At 43.2% G+C, this 23,846-nt stretch overlaps 7 protein-coding genes across 7 annotated transcripts; all 7 read right to left on the reverse strand.

The window, feature by feature from the left end:
• Positions 1 to 145: 145 nt before the first annotated feature.
• LOC108086758 (salivary glue protein Sgs-3) lies at positions 146 to 578 on the reverse strand. The gene has a single exon (XM_017183797.1). It carries the CDS (start codon positions 489 to 491, stop codon positions 237 to 239), a length of 255 nt encoding a protein of 84 aa, XP_017039286.1. The 5' UTR covers positions 492 to 578; the 3' UTR covers positions 146 to 236.
• Positions 563 to 4,304, reverse strand: LOC108086756 (endoplasmic reticulum metallopeptidase 1). The gene is made up of 12 exons (XM_017183795.2): positions 4,227 to 4,304; positions 3,654 to 4,164; positions 3,421 to 3,595; positions 3,279 to 3,363; positions 2,992 to 3,112; positions 2,781 to 2,935; positions 2,331 to 2,714; positions 2,091 to 2,271; positions 1,841 to 2,025; positions 1,628 to 1,771; positions 1,071 to 1,562; positions 563 to 1,016 (listed from the first exon to the last, which is right to left on the reverse strand). The coding sequence occupies exons 1-12, from the start codon at positions 4,248 to 4,250 to the stop codon at positions 849 to 851; spliced, it is 2,625 nt and encodes an 874-aa protein (XP_017039284.1). The 5' UTR covers positions 4,251 to 4,304; the 3' UTR covers positions 563 to 848.
• Positions 4,305 to 4,999: 695 nt separating this feature from the next.
• On the reverse strand, positions 5,000 to 8,528 carry LOC108086627 (endoplasmic reticulum metallopeptidase 1). Its single transcript, XM_017183602.1, has 11 exons — positions 7,868 to 8,528; positions 7,599 to 7,773; positions 7,449 to 7,533; positions 7,195 to 7,315; positions 6,984 to 7,138; positions 6,536 to 6,919; positions 6,297 to 6,477; positions 6,056 to 6,240; positions 5,858 to 6,001; positions 5,298 to 5,804; positions 5,000 to 5,230 (listed from the first exon to the last, which is right to left on the reverse strand). Exons 1-11 carry the CDS (start codon positions 8,493 to 8,495, stop codon positions 5,063 to 5,065), a joined length of 2,733 nt encoding a protein of 910 aa, XP_017039091.1. The 5' UTR covers positions 8,496 to 8,528; the 3' UTR covers positions 5,000 to 5,062.
• Positions 8,529 to 9,053: 525 nt separating this feature from the next.
• Positions 9,054 to 12,408, reverse strand: LOC108086630 (endoplasmic reticulum metallopeptidase 1-like). The gene is made up of 12 exons (XM_017183605.1): positions 12,378 to 12,408; positions 11,812 to 12,319; positions 11,582 to 11,756; positions 11,442 to 11,526; positions 11,257 to 11,377; positions 11,046 to 11,200; positions 10,589 to 10,975; positions 10,344 to 10,524; positions 10,102 to 10,286; positions 9,899 to 10,042; positions 9,361 to 9,837; positions 9,054 to 9,302 (listed from the first exon to the last, which is right to left on the reverse strand). The coding sequence occupies exons 1-12, from the start codon at positions 12,387 to 12,389 to the stop codon at positions 9,135 to 9,137; spliced, it is 2,598 nt and encodes an 865-aa protein (XP_017039094.1). The 5' UTR covers positions 12,390 to 12,408; the 3' UTR covers positions 9,054 to 9,134.
• Positions 12,409 to 12,726: 318 nt separating this feature from the next.
• Positions 12,727 to 16,407, reverse strand: LOC108086755 (endoplasmic reticulum metallopeptidase 1-like). The gene is made up of 11 exons (XM_017183794.2): positions 16,125 to 16,407; positions 15,537 to 16,053; positions 15,306 to 15,480; positions 15,170 to 15,254; positions 14,921 to 15,041; positions 14,709 to 14,863; positions 14,274 to 14,657; positions 14,038 to 14,218; positions 13,799 to 13,983; positions 13,595 to 13,738; positions 12,727 to 13,538 (listed from the first exon to the last, which is right to left on the reverse strand). Exons 1-11 carry the CDS (start codon positions 16,143 to 16,145, stop codon positions 12,870 to 12,872), a joined length of 2,637 nt encoding a protein of 878 aa, XP_017039283.1. The 5' UTR covers positions 16,146 to 16,407; the 3' UTR covers positions 12,727 to 12,869.
• An 80-nt stretch (positions 16,408 to 16,487) lies between these two features.
• On the reverse strand, positions 16,488 to 20,268 carry LOC108086618 (endoplasmic reticulum metallopeptidase 1-like). The gene is made up of 12 exons (XM_017183594.1): positions 20,239 to 20,268; positions 19,266 to 19,776; positions 19,030 to 19,204; positions 18,892 to 18,976; positions 18,711 to 18,831; positions 18,499 to 18,653; positions 18,058 to 18,441; positions 17,823 to 18,003; positions 17,584 to 17,768; positions 17,387 to 17,530; positions 16,830 to 17,330; positions 16,488 to 16,772 (listed from the first exon to the last, which is right to left on the reverse strand). The coding sequence occupies exons 1-12, from the start codon at positions 20,266 to 20,268 to the stop codon at positions 16,605 to 16,607; spliced, it is 2,640 nt and encodes an 879-aa protein (XP_017039083.1). The 3' UTR covers positions 16,488 to 16,604.
• Positions 20,050 to 23,729, reverse strand: LOC108086628 (endoplasmic reticulum metallopeptidase 1-like). Its single transcript, XM_017183603.1, has 12 exons — positions 23,673 to 23,729; positions 23,094 to 23,616; positions 22,863 to 23,037; positions 22,722 to 22,806; positions 22,419 to 22,539; positions 22,208 to 22,362; positions 21,757 to 22,140; positions 21,510 to 21,690; positions 21,260 to 21,444; positions 21,065 to 21,208; positions 20,498 to 20,998; positions 20,050 to 20,444 (listed from the first exon to the last, which is right to left on the reverse strand). Exons 1-12 carry the CDS (start codon positions 23,688 to 23,690, stop codon positions 20,277 to 20,279), a joined length of 2,640 nt encoding a protein of 879 aa, XP_017039092.1. The 5' UTR covers positions 23,691 to 23,729; the 3' UTR covers positions 20,050 to 20,276.
• Positions 23,730 to 23,846: the final 117 nt, after the last annotated feature.

The raw sequence follows: 23,846 nt of genomic DNA on the forward strand, positions 1-23,846 counted from the left end.
AGTTGAGCAAATGTCAGTTACCCCACTGAAATCGAAATGGGAATAGAAATAGAAATAGAAATAGAAATAGAAGTAGAAATAGAACTCCAGCTACGTGAGATGGTTGGGTTCGATTTGAGCCCAGGTATTCAAGAGGCGGTTTGTGTTTGTTTTGGTTTTTGGTTTTGTATTTGTTAGAGCTATTCAGGTGATACGGATCGATTCAGAAGGCGGCGGCGTGGATCGGATCGGCGGCTTTATCCGCTCTTCTTGTTGAACAGCAGGGACAGGAGCTGCTGCTTGAAGGGTTTCGCGGTGGTTGTGGTGGTGCTGGTGTACGAGGGTGTGGTGTACGTGGGTGTGGTGGTGTAGGTGTACGTGGTGGTCGAAGGCGACGACGGAGTGGTCGTAGTGCTGGTTGGTGATCCAGTACCAGTAGTAGTAGTAGCAGTGGCTCCCATTGCAACGGCCACCATGGCGGAGAGGAGGACGAGGACAGCGAAGAACTTCATGGTGACTGGCTTCGGTGGGTGTTTTGCTTGCTTGGATCGCTGGTTGCTGACGGAAGAGCTGCTGAACTCTGAGTGTGTCTTTTGCCCATTCCGGGCTCACTATTTATACGCAGCCCAACAGCTTCCCGCTGCACTCGCTGTTTGCACAAATGGTTCCTCCACCATCTGCTCTGCTCTGCAATGCTCTTTCCCCACCAAACTACTCCCCAATTGTTTGCCTAGCGGTCCATTGTGAAATGCAGCATCCAATATTTAATCCCCATCCATTTGCCCACACTCTTTCGGAAATATAAAACTACCGTTTTCGGTTTGGGTGTGTCATTGACTTGGTGTTTTACTTGCTCTGGTCTGGGTTCCCTAGAATACGTAACGTTCGTAGCTACTGGGCCACTCCATGGAGAAGGCAAAGTCCGGAAGTGTGGCCAGGAACTCCTCGCTCAGCGCATCCCGCTTGTCGTGCGGACTCACATAGTGACCCGATACGCCCATCTCGAAGACGGGCTCATCAAAGTTGCCATTGTCCTTCTGAAATCTAGATAGTTAGCTTTCCAAATCAAAAGGTTACTTTAAAGAACCAACCGAAAACTCCACAAAGAACTCGAAGGGCGTGTCGTCGATGCCGTAGGTGAGCATTACCTCCAGTGGAGGTCTGTACGTGGCGGGATTGTCCAGCATTCCCGGGGCGAATGTCCAGCGGAGCAGGCGAACACCGGCCAGCGGCTGGAAGAAGAGCCCCATGTTCGGCGGACCGCTCAGCCGGAACTCGTAGCGCACCTGGTAGCCACCGGAGAGAACCGTCTTGTTGAGGAACTCCAGGACCGTGGGATACGGCAGCTCCACCATTTCCTCGCGGGCAAGCCAAAGTGCGTGGGTTCGAGAACTACAGTATCGGTAGCAGGGCAGTCCGCACATCAACTCGGAATCACAATCTTCATCAAAAGCAACCAAGTTGGTCAGGTTCATGTGGTCCAACAGGGGAGCCTCCTTGTTGCGATCACCCAGGTGGAAGTAGTAGCCGGAGTCCTCGAGACTCATTGAACCATCATACTCGAAGAACTTTCGATGCACTTGCTGTTCAGTTCAGCAAGTATTAGTCACCTCTCCTAATTAGATCTTGAAAACAACAAAGCACTCACCATAAAGTCAGCTCGCATTACATTCGTTTTAGCGCGATAGGGGAATCCCACTTCCGAAACGGAAATCATGCAGAAAATAAACATGACCAGTGCCAAGCCGCCCAACATGCAGTGTGGTCTTCGGAAAATGTTGACCAGAGGAGCCTAAAAACAAAAATATATATACTGTAATTACTTATGTTTATATATCATAAAATAAGTAAAAGTACTGACCGCAAAGGACAACGCCAAAATAGTTCCAAAAGCACACAGAGCGCCAATCAGTAGATCCGGGTTGATGGAGACCCCAAATCGACCCACCATCGGAATGAGAATCAGTATAAACATGTGGAACAAGTAGGCGTGGTATATGAAGGGTATTATCTGGAAAACAATCAGCACCAGCGACCAAAGATAGCCTGCGATTGGGCAATCGATTTAATCAGCAAAGGTTCGTTCGATTCCTGGTATTATAAAAACTTACCACGACAATGCAGACGAGTCAAAAGATTTATTATCAGCGCGGCTACGTAGAAAATGAGGGAGATCAGGAAGAGGTAAGCGCTACGATATTTAAGAGCTGTTGTTGCCAAACACAAGATGGCCAAAATCACACAGTTGGCGTGACCCACTATGTGCAGGTAGTAGGTGTGGGGAATCTTCTCCTGCACAGTAGAATATCATTGGATATAGTAAATGTGGTTAAGAAGTAACCAATACTTACATTTCTTTTGTGCGTCAGATAGAGGGTCATGGGTAGAACCAGTCCAATCACCGAGGGGCAGATGTACAACCCGATGACCAGCCAACTGTTGCTGTAGTAGGTCAAAGTGCGGTTGCCCAGATCGTAGAACGTGGCCATGAGCAGGGGGAAGGCGATGGCAAGAAGGACCCCAGCCAGGGCCAGCAGGAACAGGAGGCCAAAGGCCCCGGCATAGGTGCCCAGGCGCTCACCCGTAACCCTCGACATTCGCCAGAGCGAGACACACACGATTGCAATGGCCCCAAAGGAGAAGCAGAGATTCAGGATCACACTGGTGGACTCCTGGTAGTGGACAAAGAACAGGCCAATGAAGTCGAAGAACACAGCATGTCCCGAAGCGAAGGCCTATCACAATAATATTATAAGATATTTAAATAAATAGGCAAATAAAGCTTAAAACTAGAATCGCACCTCAGTGTCATACATTTCCTCAGCATTCGAAATACTCCACACAAGCGCCAGTAAATTATCGCCTGAGTTCTGCAGCGAGTCGCGGCTTATCACCGTGTAGCGATCGAATTTCGTGTGGTACACAAAGCCATTGTAGACGCCAGCCATATCCAAACCTTAGGGAAATCTCCCATAAGATTCAATTCAGGGGGAATATATTCATTGCTCTTACCCGGCACCACTCCAAAGTCGCGGAAGATCCTAAAGTCGGTATCCGAAGGTATGATTCCAGCCTGGAAAATCTCCTCGGCGGTGGTCGTGGCGAATGGGTGTGGGACATTGTTTCTGTAATGCTAAGATAAGGCGAGAGATTAGATTAATTGATCAGCAGCCAGACTGCTGATATTGTCCAAATCGGAAATGCGATCGAGGCAATGCTGGCCAAAAAATGGTGAAATACCGGATGCGTTGCAGACTTTCAGGGGGGTTTTTATTATCAGGAGAAACAGGGGAACTTACTTCCATCAGCCATGGATGATTTGGACCTCCCTGGAATAGCAGATCACGTCCACCTGCTCCAGCAGAATCCAGGTTAAGAAGTGCCCTAATTATATATATTATATTATAGGAGTAGCAAGGTTTATCAAAGGATTCCACTCACTTGCAGTTTGCTGCCCATCTGTGCTGGGTAATAAACCCATGTGATCCCTGCATCGGTTGTTCCTCGGCGCCATTGAACAGGAATATAATGGGATGCAGGATGGGATCTCCCGAGCTGGCCACTAAACGAAGAACCTCCAGCATTACAACAACCATGGCAGCATCATCACCAGCACCTAGAGTTTCAAAACCATTGAAGGGTCACTGAAAAATCCTTTAAAGTGGAATACCCACCAGGTGAACCCGGCTTTGTGTCGTAGTGACTGTTCACCAGAAGGTAGTTAGTGCTGTTGGAGCTCTTCATACTCAGTCGAACGATCACGTTTTGCACACCTTGATAGTGATTCGTGAGGCCCTTTACCACATATGAGCCCGAGGCCCGTTGTATCTCCACTTCCATATCGTAGACATCTTCACGTAACACCTGACGCACTTTTTCGATTTCTTCGAGCAGAAAATTCACTACGGTAACTTCGTTGCTAACATCGCCCACCACTCGCGGTCCCATTTGACTGATTTTCAGCAGTATTTGCTGGGCCCTTTCCGCCACGAATTTTCCCGGGTTCGCCGCCTCGTCGGAGATCTTGATTCCTGTGGGCAGAGCCTGGAAAAGTGGGTAGATGACGGCGAAGAAAAGTCCCACCCAGAAAAGCAGATATGTGGGTGCGTAGAACCAGGAAAACTGCTTCGTCCGCCGCTTTTCCTCGTCGACCTCGATGATCAGGTTCTCAGACCCCAAAAGAATCTGCGGAAAGAAAGAACCCAAATCAAATCCACTAAATTTATTTTTGATTGTAGATCTTATACCTCGCCGTCTTTTGTAGCACCCATTTTAGTCCTTCTAGAGATTCGAGAACCGTTCCAACAAGACCACCTTCCTCGAGTCTCAACGCACGACTAAACTGTGCGACATCTCCATCCGCAATTTAAAATTGTGACTGGGGTTTATGATGCGCGATATGGTTGATATCTTCAGCATAGTATAAAGATATTCGATATTTATGGCCTAATGGCGCGTGTTATTCACGCTTTCCTATCAGCATTTTTACATACCTACCAAAACTTTTGCGTATGCCTTCGATAAATTCCAAAACATACCGATCTTTTCATGGCCCTCGAGGGACTGAGGACGTGATTACCCGAACCGAAATCATTTCACCTGACTTTGCCCCATATCGTAATCTAAATTTCTGGCCATGGCGGATTTATGCCTTTATAGTTCCGCATCTGATCGGCAGTGTTTGTGATGTGCCCAAAGTCAAGGCCATAATTCCCAGCGAAGGCAATATAATTATGTCTCGCTTGGAAACAGATTATTATCTCTGGGATCCCTGGAAAATTTAGTATCGTTTTGCTGAGGGTCCACAAAGGGCAGCAAACGTCAATATCACACTTAACTTCTTAATAAAACTTCCAAGTAATTAGGGATTTATGTGTTTATTGCATCGCATCCAGACGGATGTTTATGGGTTTTTATCGTCAGTTATTTTGATCATTGATCCCTTGAGAACTGTTTTCGTCATCGTGTTTATCAGAAAATCAGAAAAAACTAGAACGCATTTTGCGTTTAAATAACAAACGTCAGGTAAAACTGAGCTATAGGCATTAGTAAGGAACTCAATTTTATTTTTAATTAAATATTCTCAGAATATATAACGTTCGTAGGAACTTGGCCACTCCATTGGGTGGGCAAAGTCAGGAAGATCTTCAATGAACTTCTGTGTAGCTTCATCCCGCTTACTAAGGTGGCTCATATAGTGGCCAGAAACTCCCAACTCCAAGACAGGCACTTCGAAGTTTCCATCATCCTTCTAAAGGTTATAAGAGACACTTGGTATTTAAGAAAAGATCATTTAAAAGAGAGTTTATGCTACCCACCGTCATTTCCAAGTAGAACTCCACAGGGGAATCGTCGCTGCCGTAGCCAAAGAATATATGATACGGAGGCTTGTAAGTGGATGGATTGTCCAGCATTCCTTGAAGGAAGGACCAGTGCAGCATCTTCACTCCCTCCCGGGGTTGTATGAAGAAACTCATTCTCGGCGGGCCCGAAGACACCATAAACTCATACCGAACCCTGGGATCCGAATCAGTTCCAAAAACGGTCTTGTTCAAGAGCTGCAAAACTGGCGAACCAGGCAAATCGACTGGCTCCTCGCGTGGAAGCCAACGAGCATCTTCCACGGCGGAACACCACCGGTGATTGAAACATGGCAAACCGCACATCATCTCGGTTTTGCACAGATCATCGACGCGGGTGAATCCGGTCAGATTGATCTTGTCGAGCAAAGGAGTCTCGAAACGCCTGTCCTGCAAATCGAAATAGTAGCCACTGTCTTCCAAACTGATGGAGCCATCGTACTCGTAGAACTTGCGATGCACCTCCTAAAAAGCAGAAAACATTTACTTTATTTATTTTTATGTCTAGATATACTCACCAGAAAGTGGAGACGCATCACATTTGTTTTGGCGCGATAGGGAAAGCCCACTTCAGATACGGAAATCATGCAAAAGATAAACATTACTACTGCCAAGCCGGCAACTATGCTCTTTGGTCGCCTGAACAGATTAAGGAGTGGTGCCTAAAAATACAAATTTTTTAACTGATTTTTAAATAGCAAACAGCTAGTGCCTACCAGGAAAACCATTGCCAGAATTGAGCCCAAGGCGCATTCTAAAGAAATCAACAAATCAGGGTTGGCATCCATGCCCTTGCGACTCGTCATCGGAATTGTGATGACCAGAAGAGCGTGAAACAGGTAGGTCAAATAAAGATAGGGAAATATCTGGCAAGCGCCGAGCACCAAAGTCCACAGATAACCTGAGATAGATGTTAGTATCTTGTGATAAAAATAGTTTACCTTATGTTAACCTTACCCTTATCATGGAGTCTACTTGCCAGGTTGATAATCAAAGCTCCCAAGTAGAAGAAAACGCAAATCATGAAGAGATACGCCGTGCGAATGCCGATTGCTGTTAGTAGAATACAGATCACCGACAGGAGAAGGCAGTAGGAATGCCCCACAATTTGGAGGTGGTAAGTGTGAGGTATTTTCTCCTAAAGCATAAAAAATATACATAATTAATTTGGAATATTAATGATTTATGAGACTTACACTTGGTCGCAGAGTCAAGTAAAAAGTGGAGGGCAGGACCAGACCAATGATTGAGGGGCAGACGAAGAGACCTATGACCAACCAACTGTTGCTGAAGTAGGTCATTGTGCGATTTCCGGCATCATAAAACACAGACATCAGCAGTGGAAAGCCGAGGGCCAGCAGAAATCCCAAAATTGCCAGCAGGAACTGCATTCCGAATGCCCGGGCATAGGTGCCCACTTTTTGATCCGTAAACCTGGCCATTTGCCACAAGGAAACACAAATGACGAGGATGGCTCCCAGTGAAAAGGAAATATTAAGAGCTGTTCCAGTGGATTCCGTGTAGTAAACGAAGAACAGACCCAAGTAGTCGAAGAAAACCGAATGACCTTCCGAGTGGGACTAATTTAAGTAGAGGAATTAGCAGTAAAATTAAGTTTTGGTCATCTTAACTTTAGTTTCCCACCTCAGTATCGTACATTTCCTCAGCATTGGAAATACTGCGAACCAGAGAATAAACATTATCGCCAGTGTTCTGAAGGGAACCTCTGGATATCACTTTGAATCGATCGAACTTGGTGTGATAGACAAAGCCATTATAGCAACCAGCCATATCCAGACCTAAGTCAATATGTTTAGATTTATAATACTATAATAAATAATAAGTAAAAACCCACCTGGCACCGGTCCAAAGTCACGGAATATCCGAAAGTCTGTATCCGAGGGTATCAGATCCGCCTGGAATATCTCCTCGGCCATTGTGGTGGCAAACGGATGCTTGGCGCTCTTTTTGTATTGCTAATGTGCAAAAAAACGATTTTTATTGGATATCGGATCATAAATGTGCAGATAAGATAAGCGGGCTGGTAAAACACTTTAACTGCCCGCTCATTTAGATAAACTTCAAGTGGAATGCGCGATTTTGACTTGCCTTCATTAGCCAGGGATGGTTGGGACCCCCCTGGAAGAGAATTTCCCGACCGCCAGCGCCGGCCGAATCCAGGTTGACTAACGCCCTGATTTAAAAAACCCCATAATAAATATCGCCATGGCGTAATGGTGGGTGTAGTAAACCACTTACTTGCAGTTGGCGGACCAGCGATGGTTCGCTATAAACGAGTGAGAACCGTGAAAGGGCTGTTCCTCGGCGCCATTGAATAGAAACACAATTGGATGGAGGAAGGGCTCATCAGAAGTGGCCATTAGACGAAGGGTCTCCAGCATGGTGACAATCATGACCTCTGCATCGCCAGTGCCTTTCAAAAAATATGATATTTGTAATAAAATAATAAATGTAATAATCATATCAATAAATAATATATAATATTTAAATGAAGTAGCACTGCTTACCTACACTGCTGGGTTTTGAATCGTAGTGAGAGTTTACCAAAAGGTAAGAAGTGCTGTTGGAACTCTTCGAACTCAGCTTCACGACCACATTTTGGATTCCTTGATACATGTTTATCATTTGCCAGTGGAGAAAGGCACCGCTGGAGCGCTGTACTTCCACCTCCATCTCGTAGAGATCCTCCCGCATCTCCTCCCGCACCTTTGCAATCTCGCCTAGGAGAAACTCCACCATTACCACCTCGGTCACGTAATCGCCAGCTATTTTGGGACCCATTTGATCAATCTGGAGCAAAATGCTTTCAGCGCGTTGGGCCACAAAAGTGCCTGGCAACTCGGATTCCTCCGATATCTTTACTCCAGTGGGCAAGTGATTGAAAAGCGGATAGCACACTGCGAAAAAAAGTCCGACCCAAAAGAGCAAGTACACAGGAGCGTAGTACCAGTCCAGTAGCCTTGAAAAATTGTTCTTATCCCTAAAATCGATTAGGGTTTCATTTCTGGTTCCTTCTTCTGGGCTCAACCTATCGTCATTTAAAAGTTGTAGGGTGTTTTTCTTATTATATCCATTCGATAGTTCAGAGTTTTCCGAATGCGTATCCTCTTTAAAACCTTCATTATGCTGCTCCATAATTTCCTCAAGTAACAGGCATCAAATCACAACGAAAAAAGGCGAACGACTGAACAAACCTCGGCCAAGACTTTTCATTTTAAGCCCCTTTATCTGCTCTCCGAAGTGAAATGTCCCAAGAAATTTATGATGCTTGTATACATTTTATATTCTTTCTGGGGTCCAACTCTTTGGCAATCTTCATAAAGTGATTTACTTTTATACCGCGGCATCTGGATAGCGCTCCTTAATGTCAAAAAAGTTGTAGATATCAGACTTATTAGTGCCAAACATACTATTACCAACCCAATTCTCAACCTTTCGATATCGATCGATATTATTTTGCCATCACAAGCTCTAATATTGTAGCTTGATGGTGTCAGTTTATTGTTGCATTATAAAGATATCAGAAAAGCACCATTCATTTTGCATCGATTTTACGAACAAAGATAACACCACATAATATACTTAATCAGGCAGGAATTGTAAAACCCCTTAAAATCAATAGAGGTTATTTCCCTGATTTTTAGCTAAATTTACACAAAAGTCAAATTAAGAATAAATAGGCTAATATATATATAAATTTTTTATATGCAAATAAATACGCATAAATTTTATTTATTATTTTATAACACCTTTTTGTTAGGATTTATACAATTTTTAAAATATATATCCCTTAAATATCGCAGGCCATTCCATTGCATGAACATAGTCTGGTAAGTCGGCCAGGAATTGCTGAGTGTGTTCATCCCTTTTATAATCTTGGCTAACAAAATGTCCCACAACTCCAAGTTCCAAAAAAGGTACGTTATATTCACCAACGGGCCTCTGCAATTTACAGACATTTCAATATGTAAAACAAAACATTTTGTGAATCTCTACTCACCTCTAATTCAATGAAGAAGTTCAAAGGAGAGTCGTCTTTTCCATATGAGAAGAAAATAATGTAGGGTGGCTTTACCGTACCTAAAAATGTTTGGTCAAAAGACCAATCCGTAATATTAGCATCACCCACTGGCTGAATGAAGATGTTCATGTGAGGCGGTCCAGTTAGTTTAAATTCAAATCGAATTGTATCATATGTCATAGTCTTTTCTAAAAGTTCTAGGTTTGTTTCCCCGGGCTTCACTTCCGATTCGAGGGGAAGCCAGCCAGCATTCCTCCTTCCTCCACAAAAATAGAAACAGGGAGCTCCGCACATAAAGTACTTATCGCACTCGGGCTCCATGGAAGCCAGTCCAGTCAGGTCGACTCCGGAGTCCACCAGAGGATTAAGTCCCCGTCTATCCTGATATACGAAATAATATCCCGAGTCACTATGAGTTACCTTGCCATCATAGTCGTGGAATATGCGATCCGTTTGCTTTAAGGGGGTTAGTTATGTTGAGAACTTCATAAAATATAAATTAACGAATAATACTTACCATAAAAGTGATTCGCATAACACTGGTTTTGGCGCGATAGGGAAATCCCACTTCTGAAACAGCAATCATGCAGAAAATAAAGGTAACCACTCCCAAACCGAGAAGTATGAGCTTTGGCCAGCGGAAAACGTTGATAAATTGGGCCTAATTGATTGTCGATAGTGAAGTTAAATAAAATTACAAAAAACATAGTTATTACTTACAGCAAATCCCAGTGCAAAGAAGGTACAAGCTCCACACAAAAGCGCTATTATTAAATCAGGATTGGAGCCGATGCCGTTTCTTCCCGTGATCGGGAAAAATACCACAAGCACCATGTAGAAAAGGTAACAAAAGTAGCAAAATGGTAAAACCTGAAGACACATTACAACCAGGGACCAATAATAGCCTAAAATAGATGGCAGCTAAAAGAATTTCATTGGAAAAAAATAAGGAGGTTACCCACCTCGATCATGCAGTGTGCTTATTAAATTTATTAAGAGAGCACCTCCATAGAAGATCAATGATATGAGGCATAGGTACTGAGAACGAAGACCTACAGCGGTCAAAATAAGAATGAGAAGGGCCAAAACCACGGAGTGGGCATGCAAACTCATTTGGATCTGGTAAGCGTGGCTCAGTTTGTGCTGTGAATTAAACAAAAAGGTATTCAATCAACTTAATTAAGTACTTACTAAACTCAAACCTTACGTTGGGTTTCAGGGTGTAGTAAAGAGTCAACGGAAGTACGAGTCCTATAAATGCAGGAAATATATAGAGCCCGAATACCAACCAGTTGCTTGTGAAGTAAGTCAGCGTCCGATCTCCGGCATCGAATAATACAGCCATTAATAAGGGAAGGCAAAGGCAGAGTACTGCTCCCAATACATTCAACCCCAAGATTATCAGGAACCATATCGAAATCTGACCAATGGAAACCTTCTCCGACTGACGAGTCATTCTCCAGAGGGAAAACCCAACTAATATCAGACTTATTACACCAATCACACAGTTTAGAATAATCCCAGTGGTCTCTGTATAGTAAACAAAGAATAGTCCCAAAAAGTCAAAAAAGATGGCGTAGCCATCTCCAGTTTTCTAAAAAGAAATATTCTTATATTATTAAAACTAAACTGATGTAATATCCGAATGTAAGAATATACTTTACCTCTGTTTCATATAATTCTGTGGCATTTGCGTAGGCTCTCGTAAGGGAAAGAATGTTATTTCCTGTATTCTGAATGGATCTGCCAGGAATCACTTTAAACGTGTCAAATGCTGTGTGGTATACGTATCCATTATCTGCCTGAGCGATGTCCAAACCTGATGGAAAATAGAATAATAAGAAACTCTTAAAGATATTTTCTTGAACAGCTAACCAGGCAGATTTCCAACATCACGGAAAATTCGAAAGTCGGTGCCGGAGGGTATAATTCCAGACTGCCATATCTCCTCGGCTAGAGTTGTTGCAAAAGGATGTTTTGCATATTGCCTGTAGTACTACAAACACAAACAAACAAAAAATTAAATAAAAATAAAAAATTTAAGCAGAAAAGATTCTTACCTTCATCAACCACGGATTATTGGGACTACTTTGAAATAGTAGATCACGCCCACCGCTACCGCCCACCTCTAGGTTAATGAGGGCTCTAAATTAAGTAAATTATATTCAAATTGTTTATTTTTTGCCCCATTCGAACTTACTTGCAATTCGCTGCCCATTTGTGTTGTGTAATAAAGCCATGTGCGCCCTGAAGACCATTTTCCTCGGCTCCGTTGAACAGAAAGATTATTCCATGTTCAAATGGTGTCTCGGAAATCACCATTTGTCGTAAGACCTCCAACATAACCACGACCATGGTTCCATCGTCACCGGATCCTGATATCATCATTAGTTATAATTTGTATATAATAATTTTTAAAGAAATACTTACCTGGACTGCCTGGTTTGGAATCGAAATGACTGTTGATCAGCAGGTAGGACTCACTAACAGATTTCTTTGCCACTAATTTAACAACTATGTTTTGAATTCCCTGGTACATGCTCAGCATACTGCCAAACGAAAAGCTACCGGTAGTCAACTGGAGGTCAACATCGAGTTCATAGAGATCGCTGCGCATTTCCGTTCGAATCTTTTCCACTTCATTCAGAAGAAAGGCCACAGTTTCCACCTCATTCGCTGGACTACCCACAACTTTGGGTCCAATGCGCTCATACTCATGCAGTTGCCTCTCCGCCCGCTCTGCCACGAATTCTCCAAGATTCAAAGGCTCCTCTGCTATTATTATCCTCTCTGGAAGTCTGTTGTAGAGCGGTATTACGATGGCGAAAAAAAGTGCGAGCCAGAGGAGCAGAAATGACGGAGCATAGTACCAGGACAATCTCCGCCTATCTTCACGTTCTTTTTTAAGTGATGAAGAATCTCCAATGAGTTCGATTTCCTTAAGAGCCATTCAATAATATTAGTTGGATTATAATATTGAGTGGATAAATACCTACTTTCTGAGTCATTTCTTTGTCGATATTATCGATCCGCTTTAATGAAAAACTCAAGCGAAACTAAATTTCTAAGCATGAATAAACAGCCTCGTTACCTCGCAGCAAATAAAAGTATAAAGATAAAATCTTATAGCTTTTCTTAAATGAAAAGTGTTCCCTTATCAACTTAGGTTTCTCGAGTCGACTTAAAAGAAAGATATCGCATTGTATCGCATTTAGCACATTCGGGCAGGTAATGGATAGCTATTTATTGGCAAAAACAGAAATGTCACCCCTTATAAAGTTTTAACTTCTACAGTATGAGAAAACATAAAAGATTCAATTCCAACACTCAAGAAAATAAGGTCAATTATTTTGCCACCAACGAACCCCTTTTATCGTTGTTAAATTTTATTATAAGAATTCCTAGGTTTTATAATTATAATGGTATGGAACCTGTTACACAGGTAATTGGATGCAAATTATTTAACAATGCCCTACGTGTATAAATACCTAAAAAACATATCGCTTAAATATAGAAGGCCATTCCATGACATGAACGTAGTTGGGAAAGGCGGCCACAAATTCCTTGGCCTCCGAGTCCCGTTCATAGTCATAGCTGACCCAGTGACCCACAGCTGCGAGTTCGAGAGTGGGTTCATCGAACCTGCCATCCGACTTCTCCATATCGATGGAGAACTTCAAGGGGGTACTGTCTGTGCCGTAGGAGAAGAATATCTGGTAGGGGGGCTGGAACTCTTCCGGTTCGTCAAGCATTTTCCTCACAAACGACCAGTCTTCGACCTTTGCCGTTCCAACAGGCTGAACAAACACATTCATGTGCGGCGGTCCAGACAACTCGAACTCGAATCGAGCAACTGTGCCCGACTCCAAAACCGTTTTGCCCAGAAACTCAAGCGTAAGTTCCCCGGGCATGTTCACCGCCGTCTTGCGGGGCAGCCATCCATCCCAGAAACGCCACTTGCACCAACTGTAGTAGAAGCAGGGAACGCCGCACATCACATAGTCGTCGCAATAGTTCGCAACGGGCTCCAATCCAGTCAAGTCGAGTTCAGAATCCTGCAGAGGGTCAAAGGATCTCCTGTCCTGATAGTCGAAGTAGTAACCCGAATCGTCGCGACTCACGGAGCCGTCGAACTCGTAGATGATTCGTCGAGTGTGCTTCAAGGGAAAATAACTATTAGATTTGGAATCATCACATGAGCAGGATAACCTACCAAACAGTTGGCTCGCATCACATTTGTCTTGGCACGATAGGGGAAACCCACTCCCGAAACAGCGATCATGCAGAAGATGAAGGTGACTACTCCCAGTCCCAAAAGAATCAGTTTTGGCCAGCGCAACATGTTGATGAGTTGTGCCTGTGGAATAAAAAAAATATATTGTTATCCTGAAATAAATAACTCCTAAGAAGAGCTTACCGCATAACCAAGAGCAAAGAAGACGCAAACACCACACAGCAAGGCGACGATGAGATCAGGGTTCGAGTTTGCACCATTCCTTCCCAGAACAGGAATGAATATCACGAGGAACATGTAGAACAAGTAGCAGAAGTAGGAAAACGGCAGCACCTGCAGACACAGCACAATCAAAGCCCAAAAATAGCCTGAAATACGAGTGCTTAGAAATCGAAGAGATTTATGGCTACAAAATAACTCACCACGATCGTGGAGCGTGCTCGCTAAGTTAATCAGAAGGGCACCTCCATAGAAGATCATCGAAATTAGGCACAGGTACTGAGATCGCAGACCCATGGCTGTTAAGATCAAAGCCAGCAAAGCCTGGACAACCAAGTGGGCATGCAAACTCAACTGGAGGAGGTAAGGGTGGCTCAGTTTGTCCTGCAAATCAGTTAAGAATTAAAAAAGGAAACCCAGGGATATAGAATATACCTACATTTGGCTTCAGGGTGTAGTAAAGAGTCAGCGGAAGTACGAGGCCAATGACTGCGGGACAAACGAACAGACCAAACATTAGCCATTTGTTAGCGAAGTAAGTCAGCGACCGACTTCCAGCATCAAATATCACAGCCATCAGCAAAGGCAGGCAAATGCAGAGCAGAAATCCCACGACATGCAATCCCAATATGATCAGGAACCAAATCGAAATCTGTGCAATGGAAACCTTCTCCGACTGGCGGGTCATTCGCCAAAGGGAGCAACCCACTAAAACCAAACTGATCACTCCGACCAAACAGTTCATAACGATTCCAGTGGTCTCCGTGTAGTAGACAAAGAAAAGTCCCAGAAAGTCAAAGAAAACAGCATGGCCATCGTCACTCTGGAAATCACTTATCAGTAAAGTCTCACTTTCCATTATATTTTAACTCACCTCAGTTCCATTTAATTCACTGGCATTGCTGTATGCACGCACCAACGCAAGGACATTGTTTCCCGAGTTCTGAATGGATCGGCCAGGAACCGCTTCATATGTGTCAAAAGCTGTGTGGTACACATATCCGTTCTCCACCTGGGCAATGTCAAGGCCTACGAAAAAATAGTTGTTATAAAGGTCTATCAAAAGTTTATGATATATTAACTAACCGGGTATATACCCAAAGTCCCGGAAAATTCGAAAGTCTGAGTCAGAGGGTAAAATTCCACTCTGAAAGATCTCCTCGGCCATTGTGGTCGCGAACGGGTGCTTTGCGTGCTGCCTATAATACTATAAAATGTCGGTTTAGTATATCGGCAGTAAAAGAAGAAATGGCCATAAATTTGGCCATAAAGTGTATAGTATAGGGTAACTTCAGCCACAAGCTACTATTTTCGCTGAAAAACAATGATTCTCACCTTCATGAGCCAAGGATTATTGGGACCACTCTGGAACAATAAGTCACGTCCTCCGCTTCCGCCCACTTCAAGATTGATAAAGGCCCTAAAAATATAGTTGCAATTGAGAGTTCGAGTGAAAGTCTTTTTGGCTTACTTGCAGTTGGCTGCCCATTTGTGTTGCGTAATGAAACCATGGGAACCCTGAAGGGGATTCTCCTCGGCTCCGTTGAACAAAAAGACAATGGGATGTTCGAATGGGGTCGCCGAGATGGACATTTGGCGCAGGACCTCCAGCATGACCACCACCATAGTGCCATCATCACCGGAACCTGAAGATCTCCTTTATATTCTAGTTTCTCAATTTGGTGCTAAAAGTAACACTTACCTGGACTTCCTGGCTTCGAGTCGAAATGGCTGTTGAGCAGCAGGTATGACTCACTCGCGGAACTCTTTGAACTCAGTTTGACGATAACGTTGTGAATTCCCTGGTACATGTTCACCATATCGTTAAAGACGTATCCACCCGTTGGCGACTGGACGTCTATCTCGAATTCGTAGAGATCACTGCGCATTTCGGCGCGAATCTTTTCCGTTTCATTAACGAGAAACTCAACGGTGGTCACTTCATTCGCATAACTGCCAGTTACTTTGGGTCCAATGCGATCGTAGGTGTGGAGGTATTTCTGTGCCTGTTCCGCCACAAATTCCCCGGGATGGAGCGATTTCTCGGATAAGGTCACCCTATCCGGAAGACGGTAGTATAGCGGGAACACGATGGCGTAGAAGAGCGCCAGCCAGAGGAGCAGGAAGGAGGGAGCATAGTACCAGGATAGCCTGTGATGACGGACGTGACCTTTTCGCACCGTCAAGGATTCGATGAGAGCGGTGTCCACGGGATTCTCCTGATTAGACGGCGATCATTAGGTTCTCTTCCCTGCGACTTTTCACTTTATTTTTCTAAATCTAAACTCACTTTATCAGTCTTCTCGTCCATGTTTAGATTGCCAGCAGATCCAGTTCAAACCCTTCCGATGCCCGATCCACGCGTAACTAAACGTCTGCACCCCCGAGCATATCGACTCGAAGCCTTCCGCCATACTATATAGGCCATAAAGATAAAGCCCAGCGGCGCTTGATACCCGCCGACTTGCCGGCGGGGGAACTGCTTTGTCTTAAGGCGGGGAACCTTGGCCACGGCCATGGTATCTAAATTGAACGGGTTTACGACTTAATATAAATATACATAAGTGGCGATTTCGACGCACGCGAGGGGCAGCTGCAAATTAAAGCTTATTCATTTACCCCGATGTCTGGCAGATTAAGGTGACGATTGATGTGGGTACAGAGATTAATTTATTTTTCTTTTCCTTATCGATTGCACTATCGCAGCACTTGGAATGTCTACCGGATTATAATAGATGCAAAACTTGGCTGTCCCAAGGGATACGGGATCTTAAAAGATATATCGCAGAAACAGAGATGGCCATTCCATGGTGTAAACAAAACTTGGTAAGTCCTCGATAAACTGAAGGGTGGTTGCATCCCTTTCAAAATCCTGGCTCACATAATGTCCCACGACTCCGAGCTCAAAGATTGGTCCATCAAAATCTCCATTGGATTTCTAAGAGATAAATATATTATTAGTAACATTACTTTTTATATAGCAACTTTTACCTACTTCAAAATCAATGTGAAATTTATACGTGGAATTGTCTACGCCATAGGAAAAGTAAATTTGATAAGGCGCCGAGTACTTTTCTGGTCGATCCAACATTGTCCTTATAAAGGACCAATCCTTGACTGATACTCCTTCCAGAGGTTGTATATACAGACCCATATGAGGTGGACCACTTAATTCGAATTCGAATCTTATGAATTTTTCTGTCTCCGAAATTGTTTTATTCAACAGGTTTAATTCCAGTTTCCCGGGTATTTCAACTTCCTTTTCGCGGGGCAGCCAAGCAGCACTTGAAAGTCCCCTGCACCAACTACTCCAAAAACACGGAACTCCACACATGACGTACTTATCGCAGAAAGCGTCTACAGAAGTCAATCCAGTTAAGTTTACGTCGTAATCTTTGAGTGGACGAAGGGCTCGTCTATCCTGATAGTCAAAATAGTAACCCGAATCATCGACACTTACTGAACCATCGTATTCGTAGAACACTCGACGGGTTTCCTATGAAATATATTGAACATTATTAATAATTCGAAATAAGTTATGAATTTACTTACGAGAAAGTTTACTCTCATCACACTGGTCTTGGGACGATAAGGGAATCCCACATCCGAAACGGAAATCATGCTAAATGTAAAGGTTACAATCCCCAGACCAATCAATAAAATGGTGGACCAGCGGAATATGTTTATCAGGGGAGCCTAACGGAAAGTCTTGAAAAGATAATGTTAAAAAACTTACTTTTCAATATTACCACAAAACCCAGCGCGAAGAAAGTTCCCACAGCACAAATTAGAGCAATTAGCATATCGGGATTTGCGGAATCACGATTTCGACCCATTGCGGGAAAGAATATCACAAGGAATATGTAGAATAAATAGCCGAAGTACACAAATTGAAAGATCTGAATTAACTGCACCGTTATTACCCAGTTGTAACCTTAGAATAAAAATGATTAGTAATAAATTTAAATTTGTTTACTTATTCACCTACCTCGATCGTGTAAAGTGCTCAACAGGTTAATCAGCAGAGAGGCGACATAGAGAAACAATGATATCATGCACATATAGGGAATTCGCAGACCCATTACAGTTAAAATAATGGCCAAGAATGCCAGGACGACGCAATGTGCATGCAAACCTATGTGGATCTGGTACGAGTGGCTTAGACTTTTCTGAAATGTAATTTAAAAATAAGTAGATAATAAAGACATAAAATCAAAGCTTACGTTTGGCTTGAATGAGTGATACAGTGTTGAAGGTAGCACCAGGCCAATGATCGCAGGACAGATGTAAAGTCCAATTACCAACCAGTTGTTACTGTAGTAGGTCAAAGTTCGATCGCCGACATCGTATAAAAGAGCCATTATTAGGGGCAAAGTAATACACAAAAGGCATCCAAGAAGATGTAGTCCAAAAAAGATGACGAACACAACAGATATTCGCCCCAAAGAAACCTCAGATGCCTTGGCCATTTTCCACAGGGAAATTCCAATGAGAATAATACTCAGCACTGCAAAGCAGCAGTTCAATATAATGCCAGTCTTCTCCGTGTAGGTCACAAAGAAAAGCCCCAGGAAGTCAAAAAAGACTGCATGGCCTTCACTGTGCTCCTGAAATTATATAAATAATGAGTTAAATATAAAAGGTAGCCTAAAAATTAAACCCACGGTTGTGTTATACAGTTCACTGGCATTGGCAAAAGCCCGAACCAGAGACAAAATATTTTCTCCTGTGCTCTGAACGGATCTTCCTGGAACAACATCAAAAGTATCAAATTTTGTATGGTATACGTATCCGTTGCTGAACTGTGCGATGTCAAGACCTGCAAATATAAATAAATTAATTGATAGAATATCCTAGTATGTATCTTAAGCCTTACCTGGAATATTTCCATAGTCTCGAAAGATTCGAAAATCTGTATCGGATGGTAGTATTCCAAATTGAAATATCTCTTCCGCCAATGTTGAGGCAAACGGGTGCTTCGAATATTTTTTATAGTACTAAATAGGTTTAATGTTACTTTCTGCTTTCTAAATTTAAAGTTAGTTATTATTCCCTACTTTTACCAACCAAGGATTATTTGGTCCACTCTGAAAGAGAATGTCTCGTCCACCGCTTCCGCCAACTTCCAAATTTATGACTGCCCTAAGGAATATACTTAAATAGCTTCTTTAAATAACATAAGATCTCAGACTTACTTGCAGTTAGCCGCCCATTTGTGCTGGGTAATAAAGCCGTGGGAAGCTTGTAGAGGATTCTCCTCAGCTCCATTAAATAAGAAGACTACTGGATGCGTAAATTTGGTTTCTGAGATGGACATTAAACGTAGAACTTCCAACATAACTACAACCATTGTGCCGTCATCTCCAGCCCCTAAAAAATGAATTTCCATTACAATATGTATATTAAAGAATATTGAATAAAGTCAACATACCAGGACTTCCCGGCTTCGTGTCAAAATGACTGTTGATCAGCAGATAAGATGAGCTATTTGAACTGGAAGTGCTCAGCTTTACAACAACATTTTGGATACCTTGGTATATGCTGGTCATAGTTCCAACCACATATGATCCTGTCGGCTGCTGGACATCCAACTCTAAGTCATAGAGATCTGTTCGCATTTCTTGACGAATCTTTTCAACCTCATTTAAGAGAAATGCAACAGTCGTCACCTCATTCGCAACACTTCCAACCACTTTGGGTCCGATACGATCGAACTCGTAGAGCACTTTCTGCGCTCTCTCGGCCACAAATTCTCCGGGCTTAAGTGGTTCGTCGGCAATGGTTATACGATCTGGTAGCCGGTAAAAAAGCGGAAGTACGATAGCGTAGAATAGAGCCACCCAGAGGAGAAGGAAAGTGGGTGCGTAGTACCAGGGAAGTTTCCTTCTCAGCTCCTTTTCCTTCGCCAAAACATGGTAGAGAACGGTGTCGGAGAAGCCCTCCTGGATTGCATTGTTATAAATAATATTATAGGAAAATTTTATGAGTATGTACTCGCTTTATCGCCGTCCGCCTGCAGTTCCATATTTCCAGCAAAATTCTGCGGAGAGAGCCAATCTGAGAACCTTTCTAATGCCCAACAGTCTCACGACTGAATGTTTGTGGTACGATTAGTTTGGATCGAAGCAGCACTCTTCAGCACATAAAGATAGGCTGCAGAGAGCCTTGATAGAAAGCCAATGGCAACAACAAAGCACAAGGGAAACCAATCAATCTGTGATAGCAACGATTTAGATTTATAATTAAAAATCCACTTGCAGGTCAGTTCCAATCTCTGCATGAAATCTTATCGGTCAATCTACACACGCCAGTGAACTCATTATTATGATAAACTACGAAAATTTCCATTACTTAAAGCAGTGCGTTTAAAACATAATCTTAACTTTACAACCGTAATAGCTAACAGAAAAGTTGTTTGGTGCAAACAAAATCATTGAGACTCTTAAAATATATAACGTTCATACAACGTTGGCCATTCCATAACGTGAGCAAAGTCGGGAAAATCGGATATGAACTTCAAGCCAGCTGCATCCCGTTCGTAGTCATAGCTCACAAAACTTGCAGCGAATCCCAGCTGGAAAGTTGGAGTGCTAAATTCTCCCGAGGATTTCTATAAAGAAATATACTTTAGCCACAAACAAATGAAGAGCTTCCTAAACTTACCGCAAAGTCAATGTGAAACTTGAGAGGAGAATTATCATTGCCGTAGGCGAAGAATATTTGATAGGGCGCTGAATAAGTTCCGGGCTCATCCAGCTGATTTCGAATAAAGGACCAGTCCTCCACCTCGACGCCGTCAAGGGGTTGGATATAAAGACTCATGTGTGGCGGCCCAGACATCTCGAATTCAAACCGTGCCACTTTTCCGGACTCCAAGACGGTTTTGCTGAGAAGTTTTAGAGATGAGGCGCCCGGAATAGTAACCTCCTGTTCCCGAGGCAACCAATGACTCTTGGCGCGGGTCTGGCACCAACGATGGTTGAAGCAGGGCACACCACACATCAGGTACTGGTCACAGTCGGTTGCGGTGCTAACCAACCCAGTCAGATTGACCGAGGTATCCTCCAACGGATAATAAAGCCGACGATCCTGGAAGTCAAAGTAGTAGCCAGAGTCGCTGAGACTCACCGAGCCATCGTACTCATAAAAGATGCGACGAACATGCTGAAACATTGGATTCGTCAAATGGGTTATACATCCATATATGTACTATATAGTAATGTGACCTACCAGGAAGTGAATTCTCATCACACTGGTTTGGGCGCGATATGGAAAACCCACATCGGAAACCGCAATCATGCTGAATATAAAGGTGACTACTCCCAAGCCGAGCAAAGCCAACTTCGGCCATCGGAACATGTTTATCAGCGGAGCCTAAGGCAATTAAAAGTTAGTTATAATCTTAAATAACTTCTTAAGACTTACCACAAAACCCAAGGCAAAGAAACATCCCACGGCGCAAATCAAAGCAATCAAGAGATCTGGATTTGTGCCATGTCCAAATCGTCCTAACATAGGAAAGAAAACCATCAGGAAAGTGTAGAAAAGGTAGCAAAAATACAGGAACGGCATTAGTTGCAGGACTTGCACGATCAACACCCAGTAGTATCCTGAAAATATATGTTTTTTTAGTTGTTATTTATTTTTAAACAATTATTTTATATCTAGGACTTACCACGATCATGGAGAGTACTTAGCAAGTTGATCAGCAGGGCTCCCGCATAAAAAAGCAAGGACATCATACACAAGTAAGGGGTTCTCAGACTTATAGCAGTAAGGATAATGGCAACCAAAGACAACAGGACACAGTGCGCATGAAGACTCATATGTATGTGATTGGGATGGCTAATGTGCTCCTGGAAATAAAAGATTATTTCAAAGCTAAATCATAGTAAGTTCAATTAATGGCTAATAAAACTCACATTCGGCTTCAAAGTGTAATAAAGCGTTAGTGGCAGAACCTGTCCAATGATTGCTGGCACGATGAAGAGGCCAATTACCAACCAGTTATTACTAAAATATGTCATCGAACGATTTCCGGCATCAAAAAGAACAGCCATTAGCAAAGGCAAGCCAAGACTGCAGACAAATCCCAAGAAATGAAGTCCAAGAATAATGGAGAACCAAATGGATGTTTGACCAATAGTGGCATCCGATTCACGAGCCATTCTCAACAGGGAACAACCCACGAGAACCAAACTAATTACGGCAATGCAACAGTTTAGAACAATTCCAGTGGTTTCGGTGTAGTAAACAAAAAATAAGCCTAGATAGTCAAAGAAGACAGCGTGTCCTTCGCTGTGATCCTAAAATTAAATACGATGGGTATATTATAATAAACTGGGAAGTACCCAAAAACTATAGCTGACTCACCTCCGGATTGTTCATTTCACTGGCATTTGCAAAAGCACGCACCAACGATAAGGCGTTTTCTCCCGAACTTTGAAGGGAATCAATGGGCACCGCCTGAACATTATCAAAAATTGTGTGGTAGACATAACCATTGCTGATTTGGGCCATATCAAGACCTTGAAGAAACACGTTTAGGACATAAACTAATTAACTTAAAACACAGCTAACTCACCTGGCAGCTCTCCGTAGTCCCGGAAGATACGAAAATCTGTATCGGATGGTAAAATGCCGGACTGAAAGATTTCCTCGGCCATTGTGGTGGCAAACGGATGCTTTGCATTTTGATAGTAGTACTGAAATTAGTAGATATAAAAGTTAAACATTTATCGGAGCCAGTCACTCCAATAAAAGTAAGCGAATTGCAGTAATTACCGAAATTCAATAAACAAATATAATGTGCGAGTTATAAAAACTTAAAAGGCCATGAGCTTAACAAGTAATTTCCTGGTTACCAAACGTGAATCACCAATATTACCTTTATGAGCCAGGGATTATTTGGACCGCTCTGGAACAACAGATCTCGACCTCCGCTGCCGGCCACTTCCAGATTTATAAGGGCCCTACAAAAAGATTCTTTTATTGTTTTCCATTTCATTAAATTGGTATCTCCACTCACTTGCAATTGCCCGCCCATTTGTGCGAGGTAATGAATCCATGTGAGGCCTCCAAGGGGTTTTCCTCGGCTCCGTTGAAAAGAAATACAATGGGATGTTCGAATGGGGTATCTGATATCGCTATTTGGCGAAGGACCTCCAGCATCACCACCACCATAGTGCCATCATCGCCGGAACCTTCATGTTAAGAATTATTGCACACTCCCTAAAAGCAAGAATTTAATTTAACTTACCCGGACTAGAGGGCTTGGAATCGAAGTGACTGTTGACTAGGAGGTAGGACGAACTATTGGAGCTCCTGGTGCTGATTTTCACAACCACATTCTGGACACCCTGGTACATGTTGACCATCTGCCAGTGCATGTACGCCCCGGACGGCTGTTGAATATCCAACTCCAGATCGTAAAGATCAGTGCGCATCGCTGCCCTGATATTCTCCACTTCCTCGGTGAGAAAGGCCACCGTTGTCACCTCATTTGCCACACTGCCCACCACCTTGGGTCCAATCCGGTCGTATTTGTAGAGCAGTCTTTGTGCCCTCTCCGCCACAAACTGGCCTGGCTTATTGGACTCATCCGCTATCAAGACGCTATCCGGAAGTCGATGATAGAGGGGATACACCACCGCGTAGAAGAGCGCGACCCAAAGGAGCAGAAATGATGGTGCGTAATACCAGGGCAGTCTGTATTTCATCAGTCTTTGCTGGTGCGATAAAACGTTGACCAGAGCCATGTCCGACTTATCCTCCACGAGGCCCTTTTAAATGTTTATTAATTAATCACTGCATCTTGATTTTTAAAATCAAACCTCACGTTTTCTTTTGATTTCATATTGATTTTTTTTGATGGCCGCGAAAATCGAACAGTTCCTTTGCCCGTCCGGAATGAACTGAAAAGGCATTGGCTTTTGGCTAACGAAGTTGAAGGTGGACGGATATTATCAGCAGTGATTCGCACTTTGAATCCCATAAAGATAAATCGGTTTAT

Source organism: Drosophila ficusphila, unplaced genomic scaffold, assembly GCF_018152265.1.
Source record: "Drosophila ficusphila isolate 14025-0441.05 unplaced genomic scaffold, ASM1815226v1 contig_414, whole genome shotgun sequence".
Taxonomy (NCBI): domain Eukaryota; kingdom Metazoa; phylum Arthropoda; class Insecta; order Diptera; family Drosophilidae; genus Drosophila; species Drosophila ficusphila.

Coding starts and splice junctions, on each gene's coding strand:
- LOC108086758 (XM_017183797.1), bottom strand. CDS start 491: ATGAAGTTCTTCGCTGTCCTCGTCCTCCTCTCCGCCATGGTGGCCGTT.
- LOC108086756 (XM_017183795.2), bottom strand. CDS start 4,250: ATGGGTGCTACAAAAGACGGCGAG. Junction 3,113..3,278: donor ATCATCCATGGCTGATGGAA/GTAAGTTCCCCT, acceptor GCCTTATCTTAG/CATTACAGAAACAATGTCCC. Junction 2,715..2,780: donor AGGAAATGTATGACACTGAG/GTGCGATTCTAG, acceptor TTATTGTGATAG/GCCTTCGCTTCGGGACATGC.
- LOC108086627 (XM_017183602.1), bottom strand. CDS start 8,495: ATGGAGCAGCATAATGAAGGTTTTAAAGAGGATACGCATTCGGAAAAC. Junction 7,316..7,448: donor ACCATCCCTGGCTAATGAAG/GCAAGTCAAAAT, acceptor TTTGCACATTAG/CAATACAAAAAGAGCGCCAA. Junction 6,478..6,535: donor ACTTGACTCTGCGACCAAGT/GTAAGTCTCATA, acceptor TTTATGCTTTAG/GAGAAAATACCTCACACTTA.
- LOC108086630 (XM_017183605.1), bottom strand. Junction 11,378..11,441: donor ATAATCCGTGGTTGATGAAG/GTAAGAATCTTT, acceptor TTGTGTTTGTAG/TACTACAGGCAATATGCAAA. Junction 10,525..10,588: donor ACTACACCCTGAAACCCAAC/GTAAGGTTTGAG, acceptor TTTAATTCACAG/CACAAACTGAGCCACGCTTA.
- LOC108086755 (XM_017183794.2), bottom strand. CDS start 16,145: ATGGACGAGAAGACTGATAAA. Junction 15,042..15,169: donor ATAATCCTTGGCTCATGAAG/GTGAGAATCATT, acceptor GACATTTTATAG/TATTATAGGCAGCACGCAAA. Junction 14,658..14,708: donor GTGAATTAAATGGAACTGAG/GTGAGTTAAAAT, acceptor AGTGATTTCCAG/AGTGACGATGGCCATGCTGT.
- LOC108086618 (XM_017183594.1), bottom strand. CDS start 20,268: ATGATTTTGTTTGCACCAAACAACTTTTCT. Junction 18,832..18,891: donor ATAATCCTTGGTTGGTAAAA/GTAGGGAATAAT, acceptor AAACCTATTTAG/TACTATAAAAAATATTCGAA. Junction 18,442..18,498: donor GTGAACTGTATAACACAACC/GTGGGTTTAATT, acceptor ATATAATTTCAG/GAGCACAGTGAAGGCCATGC.
- LOC108086628 (XM_017183603.1), bottom strand. Junction 21,209..21,259: donor TCTTTGCCTTGGGTTTTGTG/GTAAGTCTTAAG, acceptor TAATTGCCTTAG/GCTCCGCTGATAAACATGTT. Junction 20,999..21,064: donor TGATGAGAATTCACTTCCTG/GTAGGTCACATT, acceptor CCAATGTTTCAG/CATGTTCGTCGCATCTTTTA.